General features: G+C 39.0%; 4 protein-coding genes across 9 annotated transcripts in view; all 4 read left to right on the forward strand.

Annotated features, from left to right (window-relative positions):
• Nucleotides 1-1,520, forward strand: part of fhod3a (formin homology 2 domain containing 3a) — a 79,396-nt gene extending 77,876 nt beyond the window's left edge. For all 5 annotated transcript variants that reach the window (XM_028036015.1, XM_028036014.1, XM_028036016.1 and 2 more), the window contains one exon: nt 256-1,520. In XM_028036015.1, the coding sequence (XP_027891816.1) occupies nt 256-332 (77 nt within the window). In that variant the 3' untranslated portion in view covers nt 333-1,520. The remainder of the gene's footprint in view (nt 1-255) is intronic.
• Nucleotides 1,521-1,603: 83 nt separating this feature from the next.
• LOC114155882 (glutathione S-transferase A-like) lies at nt 1,604-4,609 on the forward strand. Its single transcript, XM_028036019.1, has 6 exons — nt 1,604-1,844; nt 3,472-3,537; nt 3,629-3,734; nt 3,828-3,946; nt 4,039-4,124; nt 4,199-4,609. Exons 1-6 carry the CDS (start codon nt 1,677-1,679, stop codon nt 4,329-4,331), a joined length of 678 nt encoding a protein of 225 aa, XP_027891820.1. The 5' UTR covers nt 1,604-1,676; the 3' UTR covers nt 4,332-4,609.
• A 3,099-nt stretch (nt 4,610-7,708) lies between these two features.
• On the forward strand, nt 7,709-9,611 carry LOC114155883 (glutathione S-transferase A-like). Its single transcript, XM_028036020.1, has 6 exons — nt 7,709-7,929; nt 8,486-8,551; nt 8,642-8,747; nt 8,846-8,964; nt 9,048-9,133; nt 9,223-9,611. The coding sequence occupies exons 1-6, from the start codon at nt 7,762-7,764 to the stop codon at nt 9,353-9,355; spliced, it is 678 nt and encodes a 225-aa protein (XP_027891821.1). The 5' UTR covers nt 7,709-7,761; the 3' UTR covers nt 9,356-9,611.
• A 1,426-nt stretch (nt 9,612-11,037) lies between these two features.
• On the forward strand, nt 11,038-20,262 carry LOC114155690 (glutathione S-transferase A-like). 2 transcript variants are annotated; one of them, XM_028035699.1, is made up of 7 exons: nt 11,038-11,245; nt 17,399-17,512; nt 18,578-18,643; nt 18,776-18,881; nt 19,546-19,664; nt 19,755-19,843; nt 19,956-20,262. In XM_028035699.1, the coding sequence occupies exons 1-7, from the start codon at nt 11,192-11,194 to the stop codon at nt 20,086-20,088; spliced, it is 681 nt and encodes a 226-aa protein (XP_027891500.1). In that variant the 5' UTR covers nt 11,038-11,191; the 3' UTR covers nt 20,089-20,262. The 2 variants fall into 2 exon arrangements, with proteins under 2 accessions (XP_027891500.1, XP_027891499.1); XM_028035698.1 differs by lacking the exons at nt 17,399-17,512; nt 18,578-18,643; nt 18,776-18,881; ... (1 more) ...; nt 19,755-19,843; nt 19,956-20,262 and adding exons at nt 12,544-12,609; nt 12,698-12,803; nt 12,898-13,016; nt 13,109-13,197; nt 14,037-14,996 and having other exon boundaries at nt 11,077-11,359.
• Nucleotides 20,263-22,398: the final 2,136 nt, after the last annotated feature.

Below are 22,398 nucleotides of genomic sequence, written 5' to 3' on the forward strand. Positions count from 1 at the left end.
ATTAAATGCTAGCTACAACCTCTTAGCAGCTAACAGGCTGTGCTCCTGCTAGCATGACCTGTTAGCGCTTAACATAACGTGATTTACAGATTTAGAAAAAAAAAATCTTTTTGAGTTTCCAACCAGAGCAAGTTGAAAGTCATTTGATTCTGGTCGCAATATGATTCTTCAACGCAATCCTACGTAAAAGTCATCGTATGGGATTTTCTGTATATGGCGTTGTGATATTTTTTTTCTCTCTTTGTCTTTTTGCAGTGAGGCGGACTCTTAAAAACGGCCTTACACCAGAAGAAGCTCTCGCTTTGGGGTTGACCGATTCTCCGGACACATAAACATGCTGACCTCCCTTCACCTTGACCCCTGACCCCAGCCTGCCCCCACTGCTGTGGAAACGCGCCAGCGTGAGACGCCCATGTCAGCCTTTAGAGTTTTAGCCCACCAGCCACAAGCCTCTTTGGGTTTTGCACCAGCTGCTACTAACGTGTTTTGAGTGAAGACGCTGCCAACCGGGACGGTGTGTTTGTTCTGGTTTCGCATTCTAAGCACAGAAGCAGAAAACGGAGGTGAAGAAAGACGAGTTCTCTCCAGGACTAGCTTGAAAATCTCTTTCAGTCACACGCAGGTACTATAAAGAATTCAACGTCTTGGATCTTTCCAAAGTTCTTTCAAAGAAATCCAAAGGGATCTTTTCTGATTCATTGAAGCTGTGAATTTTTTTTTTTTTTTTTTTTTTGCTGTAAAGCAGTCGATAGGAATTTTAATTTGTTTTTCGTTTTAAACCAGAATCCAGGTGATCTCCCTAGGAAAAAAAAAACGAAGTATTGTACATATGAAATAGGAATATGAAAGGTTTTCAGGCTGATGAGTGCCTTTCTTTTTAAAAAGGGACAATGCTGTACCTTTGCAAGCGCCATCCAAGCTACGGTGGCTCAGAGGTGTCACATTTACAGTATTTATTTCGCAAATCTCTGACGTCTTGCACCTTAACTGACATGTATCCTCTCTTATGCTGAAACGAGCGACTGAAACGGAGGAGGGTTTTAATCTCAGAGGAAGGTCTTGTATTAAAAAGAAAAGCAAAAAAAACCGATGATGACAATGATGAAACTTGTAGTGGACACGCAGAGCACTCTGCATCAAATGTGTAAAGGCCCTCATCAGGTAAAACATCCTGTAGTTCGACAGTGTGCGCGCTTAGTGAGGTGGTGTCATTTTTTTTTTTTTTTGTAGAAACTTGTATTATAGTCTGTGAGAAAGGTGGAGTTTCTGTGGATCGTAATTGTAAAGAAAACCCATGACAAAATGCGTCCGTCCCAGAAATCTTTGTCTTTTTTTTTTTTTTTTTTTAATGTTGGAGTGAGGAAGTGTTGGAACTCTCCGTTTTGATTTCTGTGCTTGCATTGTACTCGGTCCGAACTTGAACAGAGGACGCGGTTCGGACACGGAGGAGCGCCGACAGACACTTGAACTTGAAATGCCGTGTTAAACACATTCTGCAATAAAAAGCAAGTGAATGTTCACCTCCTTTTTCTGTTCACTTCTTTCACCTCTGAGTTAGACATTAACTAATGGGTGGGCCTTTGAACGCCCGACTTTTTGAGAAATTAGAGCGTGGGAGTTGCTCAGTTGCTCTTGACCACGTTTCCCAGACAGAGCAGTGAGGTTTGTGTCTAACTATGGCGAAGTCCATGTATCTGCTGTGGGGCTCCGGATCCTGTCCTTGCTGGCGCATCATGATCACCCTGGAGGAGAAGAAACTACAGGGATACAAACAAAAACTGCTGTCTTTTGAGAAAGAGGAGCATAAATCTAAAGAGGTTTTGGAAATCAACCCCAGAGGACAGGTAGGTGCACAGCTAAACACTGCTTGAAAGGTTTTTACTACACGATTTAAGCCGGTGCTACGGAGAATTAAATTTGAAGATGGACTGTTAAATTTCTGCTAGGACGGGGGCCCCGTCGGGGGCGGGGGGTCAAAGTCTTCAGTCGTAACCTCTCCTCTGGTAGCTAATTGCAGGTACAATGACAAAGCAGAATACGAGATTATGACTTCCAGTCCACAAAACGTGTATTTTCACCTGAACACTGTTGTTCTTTAGACTGTTCCTGCAGCAATGTGCCTTTTCATAATAATTTAGAATGGAGTTACAAATGGAAATTTGTGATGTGTTTCTGTTCATTTTCTTGATTGTGACCGACTGCTAATGAGAAGCCAAACTCTCCAGAAACAAATCAGTACGACCAATAGCAATCCTTTTGCTTAAAATAAAATTAAAACGTCCATTTTGACAATCCAGTCATTGTCATCTTTCACAAGTAGGATCAGCTACAAAAGCTCCTTCGGTAAAGAAGTACATGAATGGAAAGTTGAGTTGAAGAAAATAGTGAGGATTACAACTGTGCTCAGTTGATGCAGTGCTAATGCTATTTTTTTTTGTTTGCTTCTTTTCATTTCTTAGATTTTTTTCATAAAGGAAACAAATGTTTATTTTAATCTTTTTTATAGCAGCTATAACGTACTGGGGTGATACAAAAACGTTTGCAAACCACTGATCCTGACGGGAAACATCACAGGTCGGTTAACTCCTTCAGAGTCAGTTTTATAAACCAGTATTTTCTCCCCACGTAAGAAGCAGAGGAAGTTAAAACGTCCCACTGAAACCTGTGAAACTTCGACTGTCCTTTTAGCACAACTTAAAAACTAGAAGGTGTTGAAACAGTCATGGTGGTCTCACAGGCAATGCTAAGCCTTTCCTGTTTTTCCCATTGTTGTCAACCCGTCACCTGAGACAGGCTGTTGTTAAAAGTTGAGATGTGGCGGAAACCGCTCAGCAGGAAGCAGTAAGGCAGGAACTGCTACAAATAATGGCTCCATATGTGATCGTACAATTAATAAAGTGACAGTGTCACAATTATGAATGAAACAATCTGAAATAACAATTAGATGTTTTTACAAAGTCTTTAAGAAAGAAATATTCCTACTTATCTGCCTGGTATATTTTAAATTTTGAAAACTGACAAATGAACCATAAGGCCCTTTTAATACAAAGGTTTCACCACAAATTCCAATATGGCTGACATGTTTAACATAGAGATATCGCCTGTACTATAATGCGTATTTTCATTTGTCTTCAACAAACATTAACCGATATACAATTTCTACAACTTAACATGTTGCTTTAGTGTTTGAATGCATATGATGTGGAGACATGCATTGCTATTAGCTTGTTATTGGTATTTAACCAGTTCAGTTAATTGGGTCATGGTTCAATTGGGTTCGATATAGTTCTGTTCTGAGCACTGTCGAACAGTCCTAGTCCCACCGGAGACACTTGTATCAATTTACATCCCAAGTCCTGTAGCACAGCGCTTAGCAAAGTGGTTATAAATGCCTGCGTTTAATCAAGTAGCAGTGCCACACGATGAACTTTCCAAGCTGATATTATTGTGTTGTCAACATCTTCCTACCAGCTTCCTACCTTCAAACATGGAGACGACATAATCAATGAGTCTACTGGAGCGTGTCTATACCTGGAGGTAAAGCATAGTCCATAGTGAATATTATCAATGTATTGTTTGAAAGTAAAGTTCCCAGTATTATGTTTGTTTTTGTCTCCTGTGGTAAAAGAATCAGTTCAAGTCTCAGGGCAACAAGCTGATCCCTGACAACCCTGCAGAGCAAGCTCTGATGTACCAACGTATGATGGAGGGTCTCACTCTATATGAGAAACTAAGTTAGTTCCATTCATACATGTGTACATCTGCCACCATACTAGCTTGAAAAATGCTAAGGACAGAAATAATACCATCAACTACGGTTGTTTCAGACTTGGTTGCCTTCTACGACTTCTACGCCCCTGAAGGAGAGCGCCATGACTCTGCTCTGAAGAGAAACAAGGACAATCTGGTCACTGAGCTTCAACTCTGGGAGAGCTACCTGGAGAACGTAGGTTTGAGCGCCGCACACACAAAGACACCTGGAGAAAGTCACACGTTATGCTGACGACAGTGCTGTTTTCGTTCGTTCTGTGTATCAAGGTGGCTGCAGGCCGCTACCTAGCAGGAGGATTCTCCTTGGCCGACGTTGTCGTCTTTCCAAGCCTTGCTTATGCCTTCCGTTATGGGTATGTAATTAAGTTCGATGTTTGCTGAAAGATCGTTCTCATCAACATCAAGACTTGGTCTTGGTCTTTTTTAGGCTGTCTGCGGGACGTTACCCCAAACTGGCCAAATACTACAGTCTTCTGAAGGACAGACCCAGCATCAAAGCTACTTGGCCCCCAAAATGGTTCCAAATCGAACAAAGATCTGAAAGCCTGAAGGACATCTGAACAATGAAAACACTGTCTTCATCTTCTCTTAATGTACTTCTCTTTTTGAAATTACAAACTTAATGTAGCATGATTACTATACCTTGTTCATACAGGTCGATCATCACATGTTTTCTCTACTGGTGGATAATGTATCAGGTCAGATGTGTCGTGCGGGTTTTACTTATAAACCTGAACTCAGATCATCAAACAAATTAGACTACCGGTAATCACAGTTCATTTACTAATAACTAAATGGATGTTATGCTTTGTCACTCAATAAAGTCAATTCAAAACTGCTTGTTTTGTCAGCTTGGTTTATTATTATCTGGTATTAAAATATGTTTGATGATCTGAGAAGCTTAAGTGTGACATATAAGTCAAAAACGTAAGAAACCTGTAACCTGTGGAAAGTCGCTACAGGTACTTTTGGTGGCGTGAATTGAGTTTTGGTTAAGGTGAGGGTTAAGAATAGACTAGCAATAGTAAAGTAATGTCAGGTTTAGGCATAAACATATTTACTAAAATGAGTGGAAGTTAATAGAGACTCTGTTTTACTGTAGAAAATACAAGTGTATAACAGAATTCACATTTTAAGGCTGCCTTTAGAATCAGTGATTAGCTGATCTCACAAATATGTTACAACCAAAACAATATTACAATGGATGCCACGTGTTCAGCTGCCCTTTGCATCTTACATTAGCCATTAGCATGTGTGGAGAGTTATCCATTTTCCTTGCTACGTTCTTGATGTATGAGGTTGAAGAAGAGTCGGCGAGTTGAATTCATGAATTCCATTTATTAATACAAAAATACAGCTGGTCCACTTCTCATGCTACCAGCGTTGTACTGGACACCGGTCTTGTTCTCGAGACAATTTGTCTCTGAGTACAGTTCTTAAAGATGCAGTGTTTTCAGCAAAGTTGAGCTGAAACTGGAATCACTTTCAGGTCTTGTTTGTCTCATTTAATTAGCTCTACTTCCTTAAGAAAATGAAAATGTATGTTCTTTTGTGAGGGAATTTATATTTTACGGCTCCAGTGATACCAGAATTAATAATAAATAATAAAGACTTTGTGGTATTCTGATTTAGTAGCATAATTAGATTGTTGTGTTACCACCCCCACGCCACTAGAGGCAGTAGCAGGGCCGAAAAGATGCGACTAAAGGAGCAGATTTAGAAGTACACCGAAAGCTACAGAATTTGTTAAAAACTGTGAGCTGCGCTGAAGTAAATAAAAGAGAGAAGTTCAAATACATAATGAGAGTGAAAATCCTTCCTGAAGGTGAAAATATATCACAGATTTCAAAAGAAAATAAAAACAGACTGGAGCCTCATCGAGAGCCCTTCTTTGTTCTTGTAATGCTCTGCGTACACTGCAGTAGCTATCATTATTTTATTTAATTATATACATTGATATTTTCCATGACGGCAAACATTACAACATTGTGCTTTGGGGCGCAACTATATATTTTTGAGGTGGATGCAAACACATCATCGGTATCCCCCCCACCCGTATCATACAGCTTTCCTCCCTTAGTCATGTACTTACAAAATGCAGTAGTCATATTATGGAATTTTTTGATGTTACATATTATATCAGGTGATCATTTCAATCATAAGCAAATAAGAAGTTTAATAAAGTACAAATATATAACAGTAGTGGCACTCAGTTATCAACATTGTCTGTAGAGGAAATATGAAATCTTACAGCCTGCACTCCATGTCAGAGTTTTAACATTTATGACATTTAAACTGTTACATTCCGTGAGTTTGCACTTGCCCATTTGTCAAGTATAGCATCAAATGAAATGGACCGTGCCACGCTGTTTTCAATAGAGACCACCGCTAACTGGAACAAGCGGCCATTGCTCATATTTGAACGAAGGTATGTTTTGATGAGCTTAAAAAAACCAGTGAGTCTGATGGATGTGGGTCAGCTTGGTGAGAGTACGAGCCTAAACACTGAGAAACATCAGAGAGAACACAAGGAACAGAACAGAACAGAAGTAAGCCCAAAAGAATCCAAGAAATGGCCGCCCTGTGTGAATGTTGCCTAGCAACAGGTTTAAGGTGATTCATATTGGTTATGAACACCAGATAGCAAAAAATAACCAAATGAACAACCAAACAAAAAACTAAAACCTGATATTTTTCTTGTTTGTTTAAAATCATATAATCGTATGGGAAACAAAGAACCTGCAGCAAGGCGTTTCCTAGCTAAAAGAGATAGAACAAAAACACAGAATTAATTATTCTCAACACATGTTTGTTACTAGCATGAGTAACATTTCCAAAAGACTCCTGAAATTTGTAGATTCCAACAAAAGTGGACACTTTAATTCCATAAAAGAGCAGGTTTGGCATTCTCACATCCAGCCTTCCTGTTATCTGCTAAATCTCAACTCTCTGTAAATTCCTACATAGAAATACTTTGCTTTCTAGAAGCTTGATACACCTTTTGTGGCTTGTCCAACTTCATTTTAAACATCTTACTGATGGATAGTATCACTGACATTGATGGAGTGAGGGGTAGGGTTGACGTTTACAGTTTTAACCTTTCCTCCATAAGATGATTGTAGGTTCAGTGACAAAGCAAAATATAAGGGTTGACTTTGGACTAATATCTCACCTTAAAACATAACCGACTGCAGCTTGTGATTGTTCAAATAGAGATAAAAAAGCTGTTAATTTCCATTTGAACGCCAAAACAAAAATATTCAGACTATCAATCATTAGTCATTAGATCAATATAACAGCTAAATTGCTTGTAAATAGTTGATAACAAATTGTGTTCTGAGAATTATTACACAGTCTGTGAGACAGCATTCTTGGCCCAAATTACATCCCCAACTCTTTAGCAAAGTGCTTAGAAAATGGAGGAGTGTTTGATTTCAGAGGACATTTTTTGTGAGGTGTAAAAACGCTACAATGATGAAACTTGTAGCGGACACGCAGAGCACTCTGCATTAAATGTGTAAATGCCCTCATCAGGTAAAACATCCCATAGTTTGACAGTGTGCACGTGGTTAGTGAGGTGGTGTAATGTTTTTCCTAGAAACTCGCATTATGGCCTGAGAAAAAGGTGGAGTTTGTGAGGATTGTAGTTGCAAAGACAACCCCTGACGAAATGCGGGTTGTCTTTCTGTCCCAGGTTTGTGGGACAAAGATTTCCGTCCCAGAAATCTTTGTCTTCTAAATGATTGAGTGAGGAAGTGTTTGGACACGAAGGAGCGCCAACGGACGCTTTCACAAGAAATGACGTGTTAAACACATTCTGCAAAAAAAAAAAAAAAAAAAAAGCAATTGACTGTTCACCTCCTTTTTGTTGTCTGAGAGAGGCACCAACTAATGGGCGTGGCCCTGAACAGCCGACTTTTGATAAATTAGAGAGTGGGAGTCGCTCTTGACCACATTTCCCAGACAGAGCAGTGCAGTTTTTGTCTAACTATGGCGGAGTCCATGTTTCTGCTGTGGGGCTCCGGATCCACTCCTAGCTGGCGCATCATGATCACCCTGGAGGAGAAGAAACTACAGGGATACAAACAAAAACTGCTGTCTTTTGAGAAAGAGGAGCATAAATCTAAAGAGGTTTTGGAAATCAACCCCAGAGGACAGGTAGGTGCACAGCTAAACACTGCTTGAAGTATTATTATTTTTGTCAGAATTTTACTTGACACGACTGAAAATTTTGTTTCCGTACTTTTTCAAGTGGTGCAAGGTGGACTATTACTAGAGGATACATACATTTCTGCATAGAAACTCAAATCTCAATAGAACTGATCTCAGCCTGTTGCAGTTGCTCATGTAGAGACAGGAAAAGTTGATCATTTCCATCTGAATGAAAAAGCAAAAATATTAAGGCCAATATAAATCGTTAATCATTAGGTCAGCATTAGAGATAAATTGCTTAATTTCTCCCTTGTTGATTATAAAATGTACTCTGACCTCTGAAACAATGTCCAGGTCAGACCGGGGACAGTTGTACCATGCTACACCACAACTCCTTTAGCACAGCACTTAGCAGAGTTTTTATTTTACAAATATATGGCGTTGAAGAAAAAAGTACCTCATAATTATAAATCTGATGATAATATTCTCCATTTCATCAAGTAGAAATGCCACAAGATGAACTTTACCAGCTAACATCATTATGTCAACATCTTCCCACCAGCTTCCTGCCTTCAAACATGGAGACAACATAATCAATGAGTCTTTTGGAGCTTGTTTATACCTGGAGGTAGAGTACGGCGCACACTGAATGTCATACATGTATTGTTTGAAAATGAAGTTCTTATGATTTTATTGTTTTTGTCTCCTGCGGTAAAAGAATCAGTTCAAGTCTCAGGGCAACAAGCTGATCCCTGACAACCCTGCAGAGCAAGCTCTGATGTACCAACGTATGATGGAGGGTCTCAGTCTATATGAGAAACTGAGTTAGTTCCATTCATACATGTCCACTTGGACTACCGTGTCAGCTCAAACAATGCTCAGGACAGAAACAGTAATATTAACACTGGTTGATCTGTCTTAGAACTGGTTGCCTTCTACGACTTCTTCGTCCCTGAAGGAGAGCGCCATGACTCTGCTCTGAAGAGAAACAAGGACAATCTGGTCGCTGAGCTTCAACTCTGGGAGCGCTACCTGGAGAATGTAGGTTTGAGCGCCTCACACACAAAGACACCTGGAGAAAGTCACACGTTATGCTGATGTTTTTGTTTGTTCTTTGCTTTAAGGTGGCTGCAGACCGCTACCTAGCAGGAGGATTCTCCTTGGCCGATGTTGTCGTCTTTCCAAGCCTTGCTTGCGCCTTCGCTTATGGGTATGTAACTAAGCTTGGTATTTGCTGGAAGACAGATCTTTGTCATCACCATCCTGACTTTGAGGGTTTTTTTTGTTGTTGTTTTGTAGGCTGTCTGCAGAACGATACCCTAAAGTGGCCAAATACTACAACCTTCTGAAGGACAGACCCAGCATCAAAGCTACTTGGCCCCCAAAGTGGTTCCTAATTGAACAAAAATCTGAAAGCCTGAAGGACATCTGAAGACAGCTGAAAATTGCAATTACACATTTAATAAAAATATAATTAGTATAATTTGCTAACATGGCTCGATCACCCCTGTTTTCTCAATTTGTGTGTAATGTAGTAGGTTAGATGTGTGAGTGTGCCCTGTAAAGTTGAAATCAGATGATCAGAAAATGTGACTAATCACAGTTCATTTATTAATAACTGATTTGACATCATGTTTTGTATGACGTGGCTACCCCTCAATAAATAAATGTTTTTTTCCAACAGTTTATTATTGTTGTCGGCCATTAAAATATGTCAAACAAATATGTGACAAAGTAGCAAAGATGGAAGATAACAGGGCCAGGCACTTTTCCTTGTGCGTCACACATATGGTACTTGTGTGAGATCAGGAAAAACTCAGATTACATATTGATTAATTTCTAAATTTCCAAAAAAGTAGCTATAAATAATCCATAAGCACGACAATGACAAGATTGCCAAACTTTAGTAAATCCAAAGACGATTTAAACTCTGTACAGAAAACTTATAATGCATCTTTGTTTGCAAGAATAAGAACTATAGGGCAGAATTATACTGTGAAACAATGCAAAGTACATGTTTCATTCATCCATAACAATGACAAACAGTTGAAATATTGGCATAACTGTAAGTACTGTGGAAAATCCACTTCTACGTCTTATTTTGTTTTCACTATAATTCCTTTTAGCTCTATAGAATAAAACATGGTTTACTTCAGTGAAGCTTGGACAACGGAGGCCAAAGTCATTTGTAAAAGTGAGATTGTATAAAGGTATTTTCACCATGTCTTGGAAGCTAGAAAATATTTATTATACTTACAAATGTTCAGTTAATTCACAGAAATTGGAAAAAGTGAAGATTCAAAGCAAGCGTGTGGTTATTTCATGCATCTTCCTGTGATATTTGATGTAATTTTTTTTGTCTTGAACTTATTTTATTTATTTTTAAATGCCCCAAAATGGCACATAATATCTATTCTTTCAAGGAGTGTTCCAGTTGCCTTTTCTGAGTCCTGTTGGACAGGGCATGCAGGACAGGTCTTGTTTTGTGCTGTGACTGTTTGTCTGATGGTTTCCTGTTTTTCCAGATTTGATTAATAGAACATCACATTCTTCATTTCTTTTCTTTCATTTGACATTTTACATGTAAAAACCAGTTATGATCCGTCGCTAAGTTGTTAATGCACACAAAATTTTATTATTCAGGGCTTTTAAGTGATAGACCAACACAAAGTAGCTTTTAAGTGATAGACCATCACAGCTATGAAGGGGGGGGGGGGGGGGGGGGGGGGGGGGGGGGGAAATAACACACTTTTTAAATCTATAAAAATCTGTAATGTGGCACCTACTTGAATTCTATCTTCCAAAAGAAGTCATGTAATTTCTTATCTCAGTTTAGAATAAGAGTGGATAAACAGCACACAGACTAGTAAGAGAACAAGACCAGGAGTGTGTTGTGAACTTGCTGTCGTTGTCCTTGAATTCATTAATCATGAAAATGTATTGTTTCATATTTGCATTGCCAACATTTAGCTCTAAAACAAACACCAAGTCCCACTGTTTTCTGAATGTCAGTCAGAACTTCCTCATGTCGTGTGTGGAGTTCGTTTACTGCTCCGACTTCCATCCCGGCCTGAACGCAGCATTGACCTCTGGAGATGCAGTTACCTCTCTATGCCACTGGGTGGCAACAGAGGCTCGTTATTATTTTTTTCCCCGTGGGCGTATAAATCGAAGAAAGCGAAATTCCGCCTAGTGCCTGTTGTGCGACAGACTTGACTGTTGCTAAGCTCGTCGAAAGCGTGACTTTGAAGCTCTTGAACCTGAAATCATGGCCCAGGACATGACTCTGCTGTGGGGCTCCGGCTCGCCTCCCTGCTGGAGGGTCATGATCGCCCTGGAGGAGAAGAAGCTGCAGGGCTACAACAGCAGACTGCTGTCCTTCGACAAAATGGAGCACAAGTCCCAGCAAGTGCTCGACATCAATCCCAGGGGGCAGGTAGGTTGGAGTTTCCGCAAAGCAGTGCCGCACTGAAACAAATATTTTGCAGACTAATGTTCCCGTGTCGCTCTGCCTTGATTGTATTAAAACTAATAAAAAGGCCGAACTACTCCTCTCCAGTGCTTTGGTTTTAAAGTGAAATTCCGGGCACAAAAATCCAAGGATGTGATTATTTGATTAGTTTCACACCCAGCTGCATTAAATTTCCTACAGCATTTGAACGCCTCCCCTAAGCTCAGCTGCATCTCAGGCCTCTTGCATAAAAACGGTTCTGATTGTTTCATAACCCTGAATGAAGGCCTGTCTGCCACTTCAGCCAAGTCACACACAGTTCACCCAGTGAATAGCAATGAATCCTCAACTTGGAAATGGTTTTTCTTCTATACCGTAATATTCATAAGTACATTTACACATTTTACACATTAACTTGTTGAAGGAAAGGCTTATACTATTTTCTAGGTTAGTCAAATTTCCAAAAGAACTTGTCAAAAGTTTCCAGTAGAACCGATAAGCATTTCAAGTGATACCATTGTATGTTTACAGAAATTAAGAAATCTGCAGAATCCTTTTTTGTCTTTTGTTGCTTTAGAAGTGTGCATAAAACTTTCTGATAATATTCCCCTTTTTTATTAGCTGGAATAAACACAAACAGAGACTACTGCTGTGTAATTTGAAGAAATTTAGTTTGAATACTTTTTCAAACGCACACCTAAGAACTACCTTGTGAAGTAATGTTTTGTTTCAAGCCGTAATAATCATTGTAAGCTTTTATTTTTTCAACTTGCTCTATGCAATGGCACTGTGTTTATAATTGCAACAAAATAAGAATGGCTTTTTAAAAAAAAAACCCCAGCAATGGTGCAGTCAAAGTCCAGGATAGGGCTGAAACGATTAATTGAATTAATTGTGATTAATTGATTATTGAAATGATAGTCAACCAATTCAGGGATCAATTAATCGCTACCAGGAGTGTACAGACTCCTGGTAAAAAAAAAAGCCATTTGCTGAAAGAACACAGTAATTAAACAAAAACTGTCCAAAATTTAAAAATGCTTTTTAGATAAAAAAAAAAAAAATAAATAAACTTTTTCGGTAAATATGTTCAACTCATAACTAAAGCGAACACTTGTAATCCTTCTGTTTATTTTCTTTTCTCATGTCATTTCTTTATTTTCCTCCAGGTTCCATCATTCAAACATGGAAATGTTGTTGTTAATGAATCCTATGCAGCCTGCTTTTACCTTGAGGTGAGGAAGCCAGTCTGCAAGCAGCAATCTACACAATTGCGTATGATTAGGGGAGAAAAGAAGAAATCATGATCGTTTTCTTTTGCAGAGTCGGTTTAAATCCCAGGGAACCAAGCTGATCCCAGACGGACCCGAGGAGCAGGCGCTGATGTACCAGCGCATGTTTGAGGGCCTCTCGCTCTACGATAAACTGAGTACGACGAACACGAGTCGGGGTCGTTCTGTAGAAGCGAGCGGCCGCTCTTTACGCCCGCTGGATCAAAACCTGCAAATTTCTCCTCTTTCCAGGTGCGGTCATCTTCTACGACTACTACGTTCCCGAAGGGGAGCGGCTCGAGTCGGCTCTGAAGAGAAACACGGAGACCCTGGTCACTGAACTCAAACTCTGGGAGGGCTACCTGGAGAAGGTTTGGGGAACGACCCAACCGACATAAAGCAGCTAAACGAGTTCTGCTGCACCCTAACTGGCTCTTTGTTCTCCGCACTCCTCCTCCTGTAGCTGGGCTCTGGTTCTTACCTGGCAGGAAAGGATTTCACAATGACAGACGTGGTTGTTTTTCCAACCGTTGCTACTGCCTTCAGATTTGGGTAAGAACAAGCAACATTCCTATCAGTTATGACTCTAGGGCTGCTGTAAACAATGATTTTAGGAATCTATTGATTTTATTCTGACGATTGAATTATCAAATAAAAAATCTGATCAAGTTAAATATTGGTAAATGCTGTCAATAACATCAGAGTTAATATCCGATATAAATTTTGGCCAAAACTTTTCAGTCTGAGCATCCCTAACTTACTTTTCTGTTGCAAGATCCCGCCTGCCCAACTCGCCCTGGAGGGTGAAAAACTACCATTGGTTTTAGTTGTCATCATATTGCACTAACTCTTAAATGTACACATAAAGGAAAAAGGGTCTTGCTACTAATTTTCAAACTACGACAAATGGATAACAGAGTTAGGAAAAAGTTTTAATAGAAAAAAAAAAAAATAGCAAGGAGAGATAATTAGCTGTGCTAGCTTGACTATGACAACATTAACATGTAGTTGTGCTGTGGAATTTGGTGTTTCGGTTCAGTTAAAGAAAAGATCAGTAGAGCAGGTGTTTAAATGAGCTAATCTGCCACCGCAGGAATCAGTTATTAATAATCGCAAAATAAACATCAGGCCTGACAACATAACACTGTAACTGATTGAATGTTCTGATCTTTGTGTGGGAAATGTTTGGGCGTTTTCTGGTGTTGAACCCTGATGCATTTGTGGCGTTGTCAGTCAGTTGCCATAGCAACGAGTCTCTTTGCCCTCCAGCCTTGTTTGCATGCGTGAAATTAAATTTTTTAAGACCACCTGGACACACAATTTTTTATTAAATTATAGTCAAATAAAAATAATACAACTCACTGTTTTTCACGTCTCTGTTTGATCTACAGGCTCTCTGCTGGGCGTTACCCCAAACTGGGGGCATACCACGCTCTGATGAAGGAGAGGCCCAGCATCAAGGCCAGCTGGCCTCCTCATTGGCTGGAGAACCTCAAGGGACAAGACACCCTGAAGGACATCTGAACCGGACCGGGTCCAGTTACTCACAAGGAGCCTTGTAGTTCAGCTGTAAATCAGATCTTCTGGTAATCAAGAATGACTAACACAAGATTCAGATTTTGTTCTCTGAAAGGTCAAGAGGTTTCAAAGATGGCGTCTTCTGAATTGTGTTTTTTTTTGACAGAAGATGATTTTAGTTTGCCGTTTGTTGGCCTCCTTCCACTAAAGCTGCATCTCTTACAATCCGTTTTCACTTCTGCATAGAAAAAAAAAAAACGTGTAACAAGTGTCTAACAATTTCCTTCTTCCCACAAGTTTGTTCTGCTTCAAGTTTTTCTACACAACATCCAGAGGCTAGCCCAAGAAATGTTGCACTATAAAAAAAACAAACATTGGGGCCATGATTGTGGAATAGGTCAAATAAGGTCGGTGTGTTTAAAGGTGTAAATTATCCGTGTTATCTGGCTTATCGTTTGAAAATCATTGTCAGAAACTGGTTTGCGCTACTCCGAGGGTGGCTCGAATGTCACATGCTGCAATGACTTTGCATGAATCAGTGCTTTAAAATTGCGTCCTTTGCATAATTTTGCATTTCATGTTCAGCTCTCAGACCATCAGAGACCCAGCTGTGTGCTGTATGTAGGTCAGTGTTTATCTCATTATAATGTGAGAGCGCGTCGCCTCCATTGAATGAGTCTTTTCTCGCTGTAAACATGAACATTATGTCCTGCACGTTTGTAGAAACTGGCACCATGTTTTTGAGTATTCCCTGTTTTTTTTACCCCCTCCCCTCCATTAGCCTCTTTATTAAATGTGACGTTTACCAGTTTAATAAAATACGTTGACAGCACCATCATGTCTGAGAATGTTTTATGTCATTTATGAGTTTTAAAAGGGTTCCGATGCATTCGTGCGAAGTTTGCTTTTATCACTTTCAGCTCTTCGCGGGACGTTAAATGATTTCCAGACTGCATTCCCTCTATTTAAAGGAAAAGAAAATAGTTTTGATCGTTTTCTAATACATTTTATATTGTTTTACAACACTGGAAATTACATTTTTACACAAATGTAAAAAAATTGAGAAATACAAATATATTTGTGTAAAAAGCATTAAAGAATCTACAGTGTATTCACACCAGTTCACTTTTTTTTTTCCTTTTCCACTTTTTATGTTGCATCCATGTCCCAAATTGTAATAACCAAACATCCCCATAGCACAATGCTGCCACCACCATGTCATAGGGATGCTGGAGTTGATCACACAGCTCCAACGTCTGCATTGTGTCTTATGGTTAGTGGAACTTGACACATTCCTGGATTAAATAGTTCCCGCTCAAAAATGTAGATGGGCGAGTTTTCAAACTGGAAAAGTGGAAAATTACACAATAAATTGCAAACTTGCTTTCCAGATCAGATTCATTTTTTTTAATGAACGTATAGAGAAAAAAAACTTCACCGTACTTAGTCAACTCCAGTTATTTCAAATGAGGTCAGATGGATTTGTCAAGAGTGGCACAACTAGTTGCCAGTTGATGTGCAACTTTTGGTGTGCAAGAATAGCAGAAACCGGCCTTTTCACAGGTTTTTAAAGCGGAACAAGTCCTTTCAAAACAGCTTTTTTTAAAAAAAACTGAGGTCCAAAAGTTGTGTGTCTTTGAAACAGAAAGCAGATGTTTTACAGATACACAATGTTCTTATTAGGTACAGGTAGATGCTAGATCTTATATAAAGGACATAGATAAGAAACGACAACAAAAAAAAGCTCGGAATGGAGCAACTCCAAACTCTGACTTTTACTTCAAACAGGAAGCGGCCAGTTTCTGTATCAGCTCAGGTGAATCCTGAAGTAAACTTGGCCACTCTGTGCTCGACTTTTTCTCCAAATTGAGAGCTTGATGACAGTGAGGTATGAGAGATTGCAAAAATAACAAGCGCTGTATGTTGTTAAATGATTGTGTGGGCAATAAATTCTCAAAATGTTGAACCTAGTGACTGTATTTCAAAGTAAGAGCTGCAGGATAATCAATACCCACAGATGCTCAACATGAGTTTGGTTGTGCTTGGTAGTTGTAAAGGTATTTAAGATTTTTCTAACTTCAGCTCAACAATTGAACACACCACCAAAAAATTACCCTTAAGCTCATTTTCCGTTTTACACTACTTGTCTTATTTTCTGCAGGCATAGTTTTGTTTTTACATATTTTAACTGATTGATACGTAGTGTATCAATGTTTTATCTTCCCTACCATTCATAACACTGCATTAATTTAAAGTTACTTTTGGGGGCCAAACGGCACATTGTAAGAAAAATGGCTAATGGTATTTGCATGATGGGAGAGAACTTCCTTGAAATAACACTTTGTTGCAGCTAAACCCTCACAACTACAGCAAAGACTGTTTATTTAGATAAGTGAGACTTTCAGCCGCTTCCTTTCACTGTTGCTGCATTTCACACAGTATAAAAGTAGTCTGTTCTGGGGACACTTAGGAAAGACAACCTCCACTTTAATTTTCAGATTATAATTTTGTAACAAACAGTCATTCATCATGGGCTGAATGGCAGGTGGATTAGGTAAAGAACAACTTTTAAATACATGGGTTGGGTGCTGGTCTGGTAGGTCTCCCAGGATGCTGTTCTCTGGACTTTTGCACCACTTGCCAAGTAAATTTTCATTTTATGCGCTCAAATTTGAGCTGGAAAGTTTATATCACTAACTTTGTCTTGTTTAGCCATTAACAAGACAAAGTTAATGCTAGAGTATTGTTCTATTTTCTTCTAGTTTTTTTTCACAATATTGACTTTAGTCATCCAGCCATAGAAAATAACCTGTTGTTTGGATAACCCTACAATGGCAAGCTACTGAGCGGTAATAGTCATTTTATTATGTGTCCACAACAGAGTGATTTTCATCACACAACAATAAACTTTTACTGCTGGCTTTATCTTTGGGGTTTTGTGCAAAGTTCACCCGACATCAAAGAACTTCAAGAGCATGCGTCGGGCGAACGCGATCGTTTGGCCTAACGAACGGAGGGGTTTGTCAATCCTTTCACAAGTTTGCTGCGTCGGTCATCGTTGATGATTGGATGAGACGTTTTCAAACCCTCCAGTCCGGTAGTAGACTGAAAGAAACAAACCGCTCTGGATAGAGCATTTGCTACATCTATTCTGTTAGATGTTGCAGCTCTCTCTGAAGCTATGGCCAAGAGCATGACTCTGCTGTGGGGCTCCGGCTCGCCTCCCTGCTGGAGGGTCATGATCGCCCTGGAGGAGAAGAAGCTGCAGGGCTACAACAGCAGACTGCTGTCCTTCGACAAAGAGGAGATCAAGTCTCAGGAAGTGTTTAACATCAATCCAAGGGGTCAGGTAGGGAGAAAAGCACATCCATGAACAAGATGTTTGGCCAGCAGCAGATGTCTTTGTATGCAGATGGAGGTGTGCCTGAGTCAATGTGAAGGTCGGTAAGGTCACATAACAGTGTGTGTTAATGATTCAGCAGAAAGTAGTTTGTGAAGGTTGCTTTCCTGAATAACAGATGAATTACTAGCTTTCAGTTCTAAGCTTATTCTAAATTAACATTTTATACTGTGAGGTCAAATAATAAATAAATTGAATTTCTTTGCCAACAGTGGATCACAAAATCAAATTACAGTGCTACAAAAAGTACTACCTACCGTTTTGGCTTTTAAAATTTTTTTTTTTTTTTACATGTTTCAAATCATGAAGCAAATTATAATATTAGACAAAAATAGTTATTTATTTATTTCAAACAGACAACAAGTAGATATTTAAGACCACTCTTCTTTGCAAAGTAGTTTAAATTTGAACGTGTTTTTAAGGTTCTGCTGTAGCACCTTACATGATTCAAGTCTGTACTTTGATTAGGCCACTTGAAAGAGCAGCATTCATGTCGTGGATTCGTCAAATGTAGCCATCCACATAGCAAAGCTGACCCAAATCATCACACTAACACCCTCATGTTTGACTTTTTCTAAAAAAAAGAAAATTGGTCAATTTTGCACCAGAGATACCTGGACCTTCTGCAAAGTTACACTTTGCTTATTCACACCACAAAATATTTTTCCAAAAGTTAGTTTTTCACACACAGTAACGTTGGCTTGTATATCTTTTTTTTTATTTATTTGAAAGCTGTATTTTTGTCCGAAATTAGCGACGAGTTGAAACATTTAATTGTTGCAAGAAAAGCAGAACAGATGTCAATAAAAAAGTTATTTTTCGCTGCGCTGTATGAACTCAAAGGAGTACAAAAAAGGTTGAAATAATGACCTAAAATCAAGACAAATTATTAAAACAGGTTGACATAAATGATGTGTGCGAGTAAAGTTAAAAGCAAATAAGCTGAAATTGTTTGTAAATAAACATGTATTCTGTTTTTTATTTGAAAATGAATTTTAAAAATCCTTCTTTTAGGTGCCATCTTTTAAACATGGAGACGTAATTGTCAACGAATCCTACGCAGCCTGTTTTTACCTGGAGGTGAGGGGGCCACTTCTCAACTAAAGCCTGAATCTGAAACAAACACAGATGTGTACACTGACCGAGGACAACTCAACATGGTGAGCATTTAATGTGACATATGTTTTTCTTTTTTTTCTCCGTTTTTGCCAGAGCCAGTTTAAGTCTCAGGGAACGAAACTGATCCCAGACAGCACTGAAGAACAAGCGCTGATGTACCAACGCATGTTTGAGGGCCTCACTTTCTACGACAAACTGAGTAAGAAAAGCAGTCAGAATGAAGCATTTGCCTAAATCTTTTTACCCTTGGTTTTAAAGCTGCTAAACACACTCTCCACAATATTTTTCTGCAGAATAAAGAGTTCAGAAACTGCAGGGGGGGGGTTGTTGTTGTTTCCTGTAGCAGCTTTCCTGTGCTAATGCTAGCTTGTAAAACAGAAAAAAAACAATCAATCTCAGATGTATATATATATATATTTTTTACTTATATACCACAGCTAGAACATTTTTGGTAGCTTCTCTGCTTCTAAATATAAAAGCTGTTCTTTGCTGTTGCTTCAGTAATGTTTCTATTGCATCATTTTGCTGTAACTATGCAGACACCACAAGGGAGAATCAGCTACAAGTCTCAGAACATGCTTCTCTCCCTACCTATAGGATTAGTTCAGGATTGTTTTGAATAAAGAGTTGTCAGAAATTAATTGTTTACCTGTAGTAGATAACTCTTATAAAGTATAACTCATAATAAGTTGGGTCCTGGTTTCAAACACTTTATTTTGTTTGCTAAGGTCATTAATTTCCTTACTAAAATCCCATGCCATACTTTAAAATGCTACCATTTCTAAGATATCAATCTCTTTTCTTGTTTTTTTTAAGTCCAAGGTGTTTATTTGGAAAATCAGCACATTTTTTCATCTTTCCAGCTGCAGTTATTTTCTACGAGTACTACGTCCCCGAAGGCGAGAGGCTTGCCTCAGCTGTGAAGAGACGCAAAGAGGCTCTGAGCACGGAGCTCAAACTCTGGGAGGGCTACTTGCACAAGGTGTGTGAACGCAGCTCAAAAACACAAACTATCCGAAGAATCCGTAACATATTCTCATCTGCTGTACAAACTCTCTTCTTTCTTTTCTAGACGGGTTCTGGCTCTAACCTAGCAGGGAAGTCTTTCACGCTCGCAGATGTAGTCGTTTTTCCAACCGTTGCCACTCTTTTTAGATTTGGGTGAGTGAGAAAAACAAGTGACGTTTGCATTCAGCTCTTCTTTTGTATGTTTTGATCAGCAGTTAATCAAAACATGTACAGTTTAAAGAGTTTTCCACTTGTTTTTCTGTAGGTTGTCTGAAAAGCGTTACCCCAGACTGGGAGAGTACTACGCTCTGCTGAGGGAGAGGCCGAGCGTCAAGGCCAGCTGGCCTCCCCACTGGCTGCAGAACACCAAGGGTCAAGACACCCTGAATGACGTCTGACAAAGAAATATTTCAGTCAGACCGCAAAAGTACCATTTTATATGTGTTTTTTTTTTTGTAACGTCATAAAACCTTTCCCTCAAAAATTGCAGCTGTTTCGACTATCTTGTAACATAGAGTAGCAACATGATCGGATATTCCTTATAATAAACGTGTGTGAACTTTTCTAATGAGTGTGCTGTTTGGATTTCTTTCAAATAAACCTGAAATAATCCAACCAAAGTTAGCACTACCACAGATTCTACTGGGCTGCAGGTCATGTACTTTTTGGAGGATAACAGCAAAAATGCCTTTTAGACAGCAGATGCAGACATGATAGAACATTTTCTTAAGACGGTCTGCATTCTAAAATGGATGATTGGTGTTAGATCACAATTTGTGTTTTTGTTATAAGAATAATACAAGTACAAAGACTAACAGATAGCTAGGTAGCTATAACGCTTGCTAGGTAGATATGTAGCTAGCTAGTCAGCTGTCTAGCTAGCTATATATAAAGCTAGCTAGCAAGATATAACGCTTGCTAGGTAGCAAGCGTTATATCTTGCTAGCTAGCTTTATATCTGCTAGCTAGCTGGATATAAAGCTAGCTTGCCAGACAGATTTTTCAAAGAATGAAGTGTCAGTTGCTATAAGACTTTAATGTCTCCATGTCAGTATGACCACAAATTCACTAAATGAAATCCTTTTAGTATTTCACTTCTACAGCAAACATTTAACAAGCTGTAACATTTTTTCCTTTCTTGGCCAGTGTTCATGCATCACTGTGTTTTTTGTGCCTGCACCTGTTATTTTCTGGTTGTGACTGGTTTCTGGTGAGATGGTGATCTCTTCACCGCCAAACTAAGACTCCATCTGCTCCAACATTCAGAATATCAGAAACAGCAAGGCTTTTCTTGTGAACATCTATTTGCTTTACCATCACACCACTCTATGCAATACTTTGGTAATGAGAAACCTGTTTATAGGCCATCAGTTAATATTAAACCAGCTGATATTGGTTTCACGTAGCATATTGGTTTTGTTTCTAAATAACAAAATCGACTGGTTTCTTCACTTTCTTTGATTTTTCCACGTCTTTTTCTTCATGTGCTTGTTACTTATTTTCTATACCGTTCCACTTTATTGGTTAATTTATGGACAAATTTGCATTCATTTCTTTTTTTTATGTGTGGATTACTAAGATTGTTGCTGACATCTGGTGGGAATTTGATACCAATCGCCTCAATAGAAATATTTAGACTAATGTGTTGACATGCGTTCCGATGAGGATCAAAACGACCTTTAAGTATTAAACATGCTTTTCATTAAGACCACATTTTTGGTTTTATTGCTGTGGCAAATTACTGGACGAATGGACACACGACAGAAATCTCTTTTTTTCCTCTGTACGAATCTATATTTGCAAAGACGATGTGATTTAAAGTCATAACAATAAATTTAATATTTGCCAAACAATCAAATTGGTAAGCTGGTCCATCCAGTGGCCAAAAAAACCAAAAAGAAGCAGGAGTTTAGGAAGGAGCTCCCTGCGACTGTCGCGTGTGAGAAACTGGTATTTCTGGTCAGACAGGTTGCAGAGTGGGTGTCATCCTGTACAACATGGCTTCTGTGCCTGATCATTTGAATGTTTGTGCAGGAAACTAACTTGACCTGCGCAAATCTCATGTGTTTGTCATGACTTTGCACTATTGAGTCTTTTTGAATGACATTTGCTACGAGCCATTCTGGGTCACTTTAAAAAACAATTTAGCTGGCTTCGACGGCATGTTTTCCAACTGTCCACACACCGAGACGTATCTCAAGGAAACATTTTCACTCTTTATTACTTTGTACACAAACAAAAGAAAACCTTCATAGTTTAATTTATTAGGGTTCGAATTGAGCTTATCTACTCTAATTACTTCTAAGTACTTTTTTTAAATCTTATTGCATTTTACAACTTAAAGAGCACGGGTAAATCTTTTTTACAACCTTTCCATTTAGATAGGCAGAGCAGCTAACTCACGATAGTTATGCAGATTTTTTTGTCTACAGGATGACGAGATATGATGAAATAGATTTAAAAAAAATAAATGAATAAACAGTCGAACGGTGCCAAAGAATAACAACATGACATACGAGAATCTATTTCGAGAGGAGAAATAAGAGTGGTGCCCGATGGGACAGATTAAAAATGCTCTGTGGTGTGCATTTTCTGCTCCAGTTCTGACCAGCATTGTTACTCTGAGGCCAACAGAGGTCACCATTCAGTGCCAGAAGAACATTTCATATTAGAGGTCCATGCAGTTACTGTGCAAGTTTCACTTTTCC

Source organism: Xiphophorus couchianus, chromosome 13 (assembly GCF_001444195.1).
Source record: "Xiphophorus couchianus chromosome 13, X_couchianus-1.0, whole genome shotgun sequence".
Lineage (NCBI taxonomy): Eukaryota > Metazoa > Chordata > Actinopteri > Cyprinodontiformes > Poeciliidae > Xiphophorus > Xiphophorus couchianus.

Coding starts and splice junctions, on each gene's coding strand:
- LOC114155690 (XM_028035699.1), top strand. CDS start 11,192: ATGGCCCAGGACATGACTCTGCTGTGGGGCTCCGGCTCGCCTCCCTGC. Junction 18,644..18,775: donor CAGCCTGTTTTTACCTGGAG/GTGAGGGGGCCA, acceptor CGTTTTTGCCAG/AGCCAGTTTAAGTCTCAGGG. Junction 18,882..19,545: donor CACTTTCTACGACAAACTGA/GTAAGAAAAGCA, acceptor TCATCTTTCCAG/CTGCAGTTATTTTCTACGAG.
- LOC114155883 (XM_028036020.1), top strand. CDS start 7,762: ATGGCGGAGTCCATGTTTCTGCTGTGGGGCTCCGGATCCACTCCTAGC. Junction 7,930..8,485: donor AAATCAACCCCAGAGGACAG/GTAGGTGCACAG, acceptor TCTTCCCACCAG/CTTCCTGCCTTCAAACATGG. Junction 8,965..9,047: donor GGGAGCGCTACCTGGAGAAT/GTAGGTTTGAGC, acceptor CTTTGCTTTAAG/GTGGCTGCAGACCGCTACCT.
- LOC114155882 (XM_028036019.1), top strand. CDS start 1,677: ATGGCGAAGTCCATGTATCTGCTGTGGGGCTCCGGATCCTGTCCTTGC. Junction 3,538..3,628: donor GAGCGTGTCTATACCTGGAG/GTAAAGCATAGT, acceptor CTGTGGTAAAAG/AATCAGTTCAAGTCTCAGGG. Junction 3,735..3,827: donor CACTCTATATGAGAAACTAA/GTTAGTTCCATT, acceptor CGGTTGTTTCAG/ACTTGGTTGCCTTCTACGAC.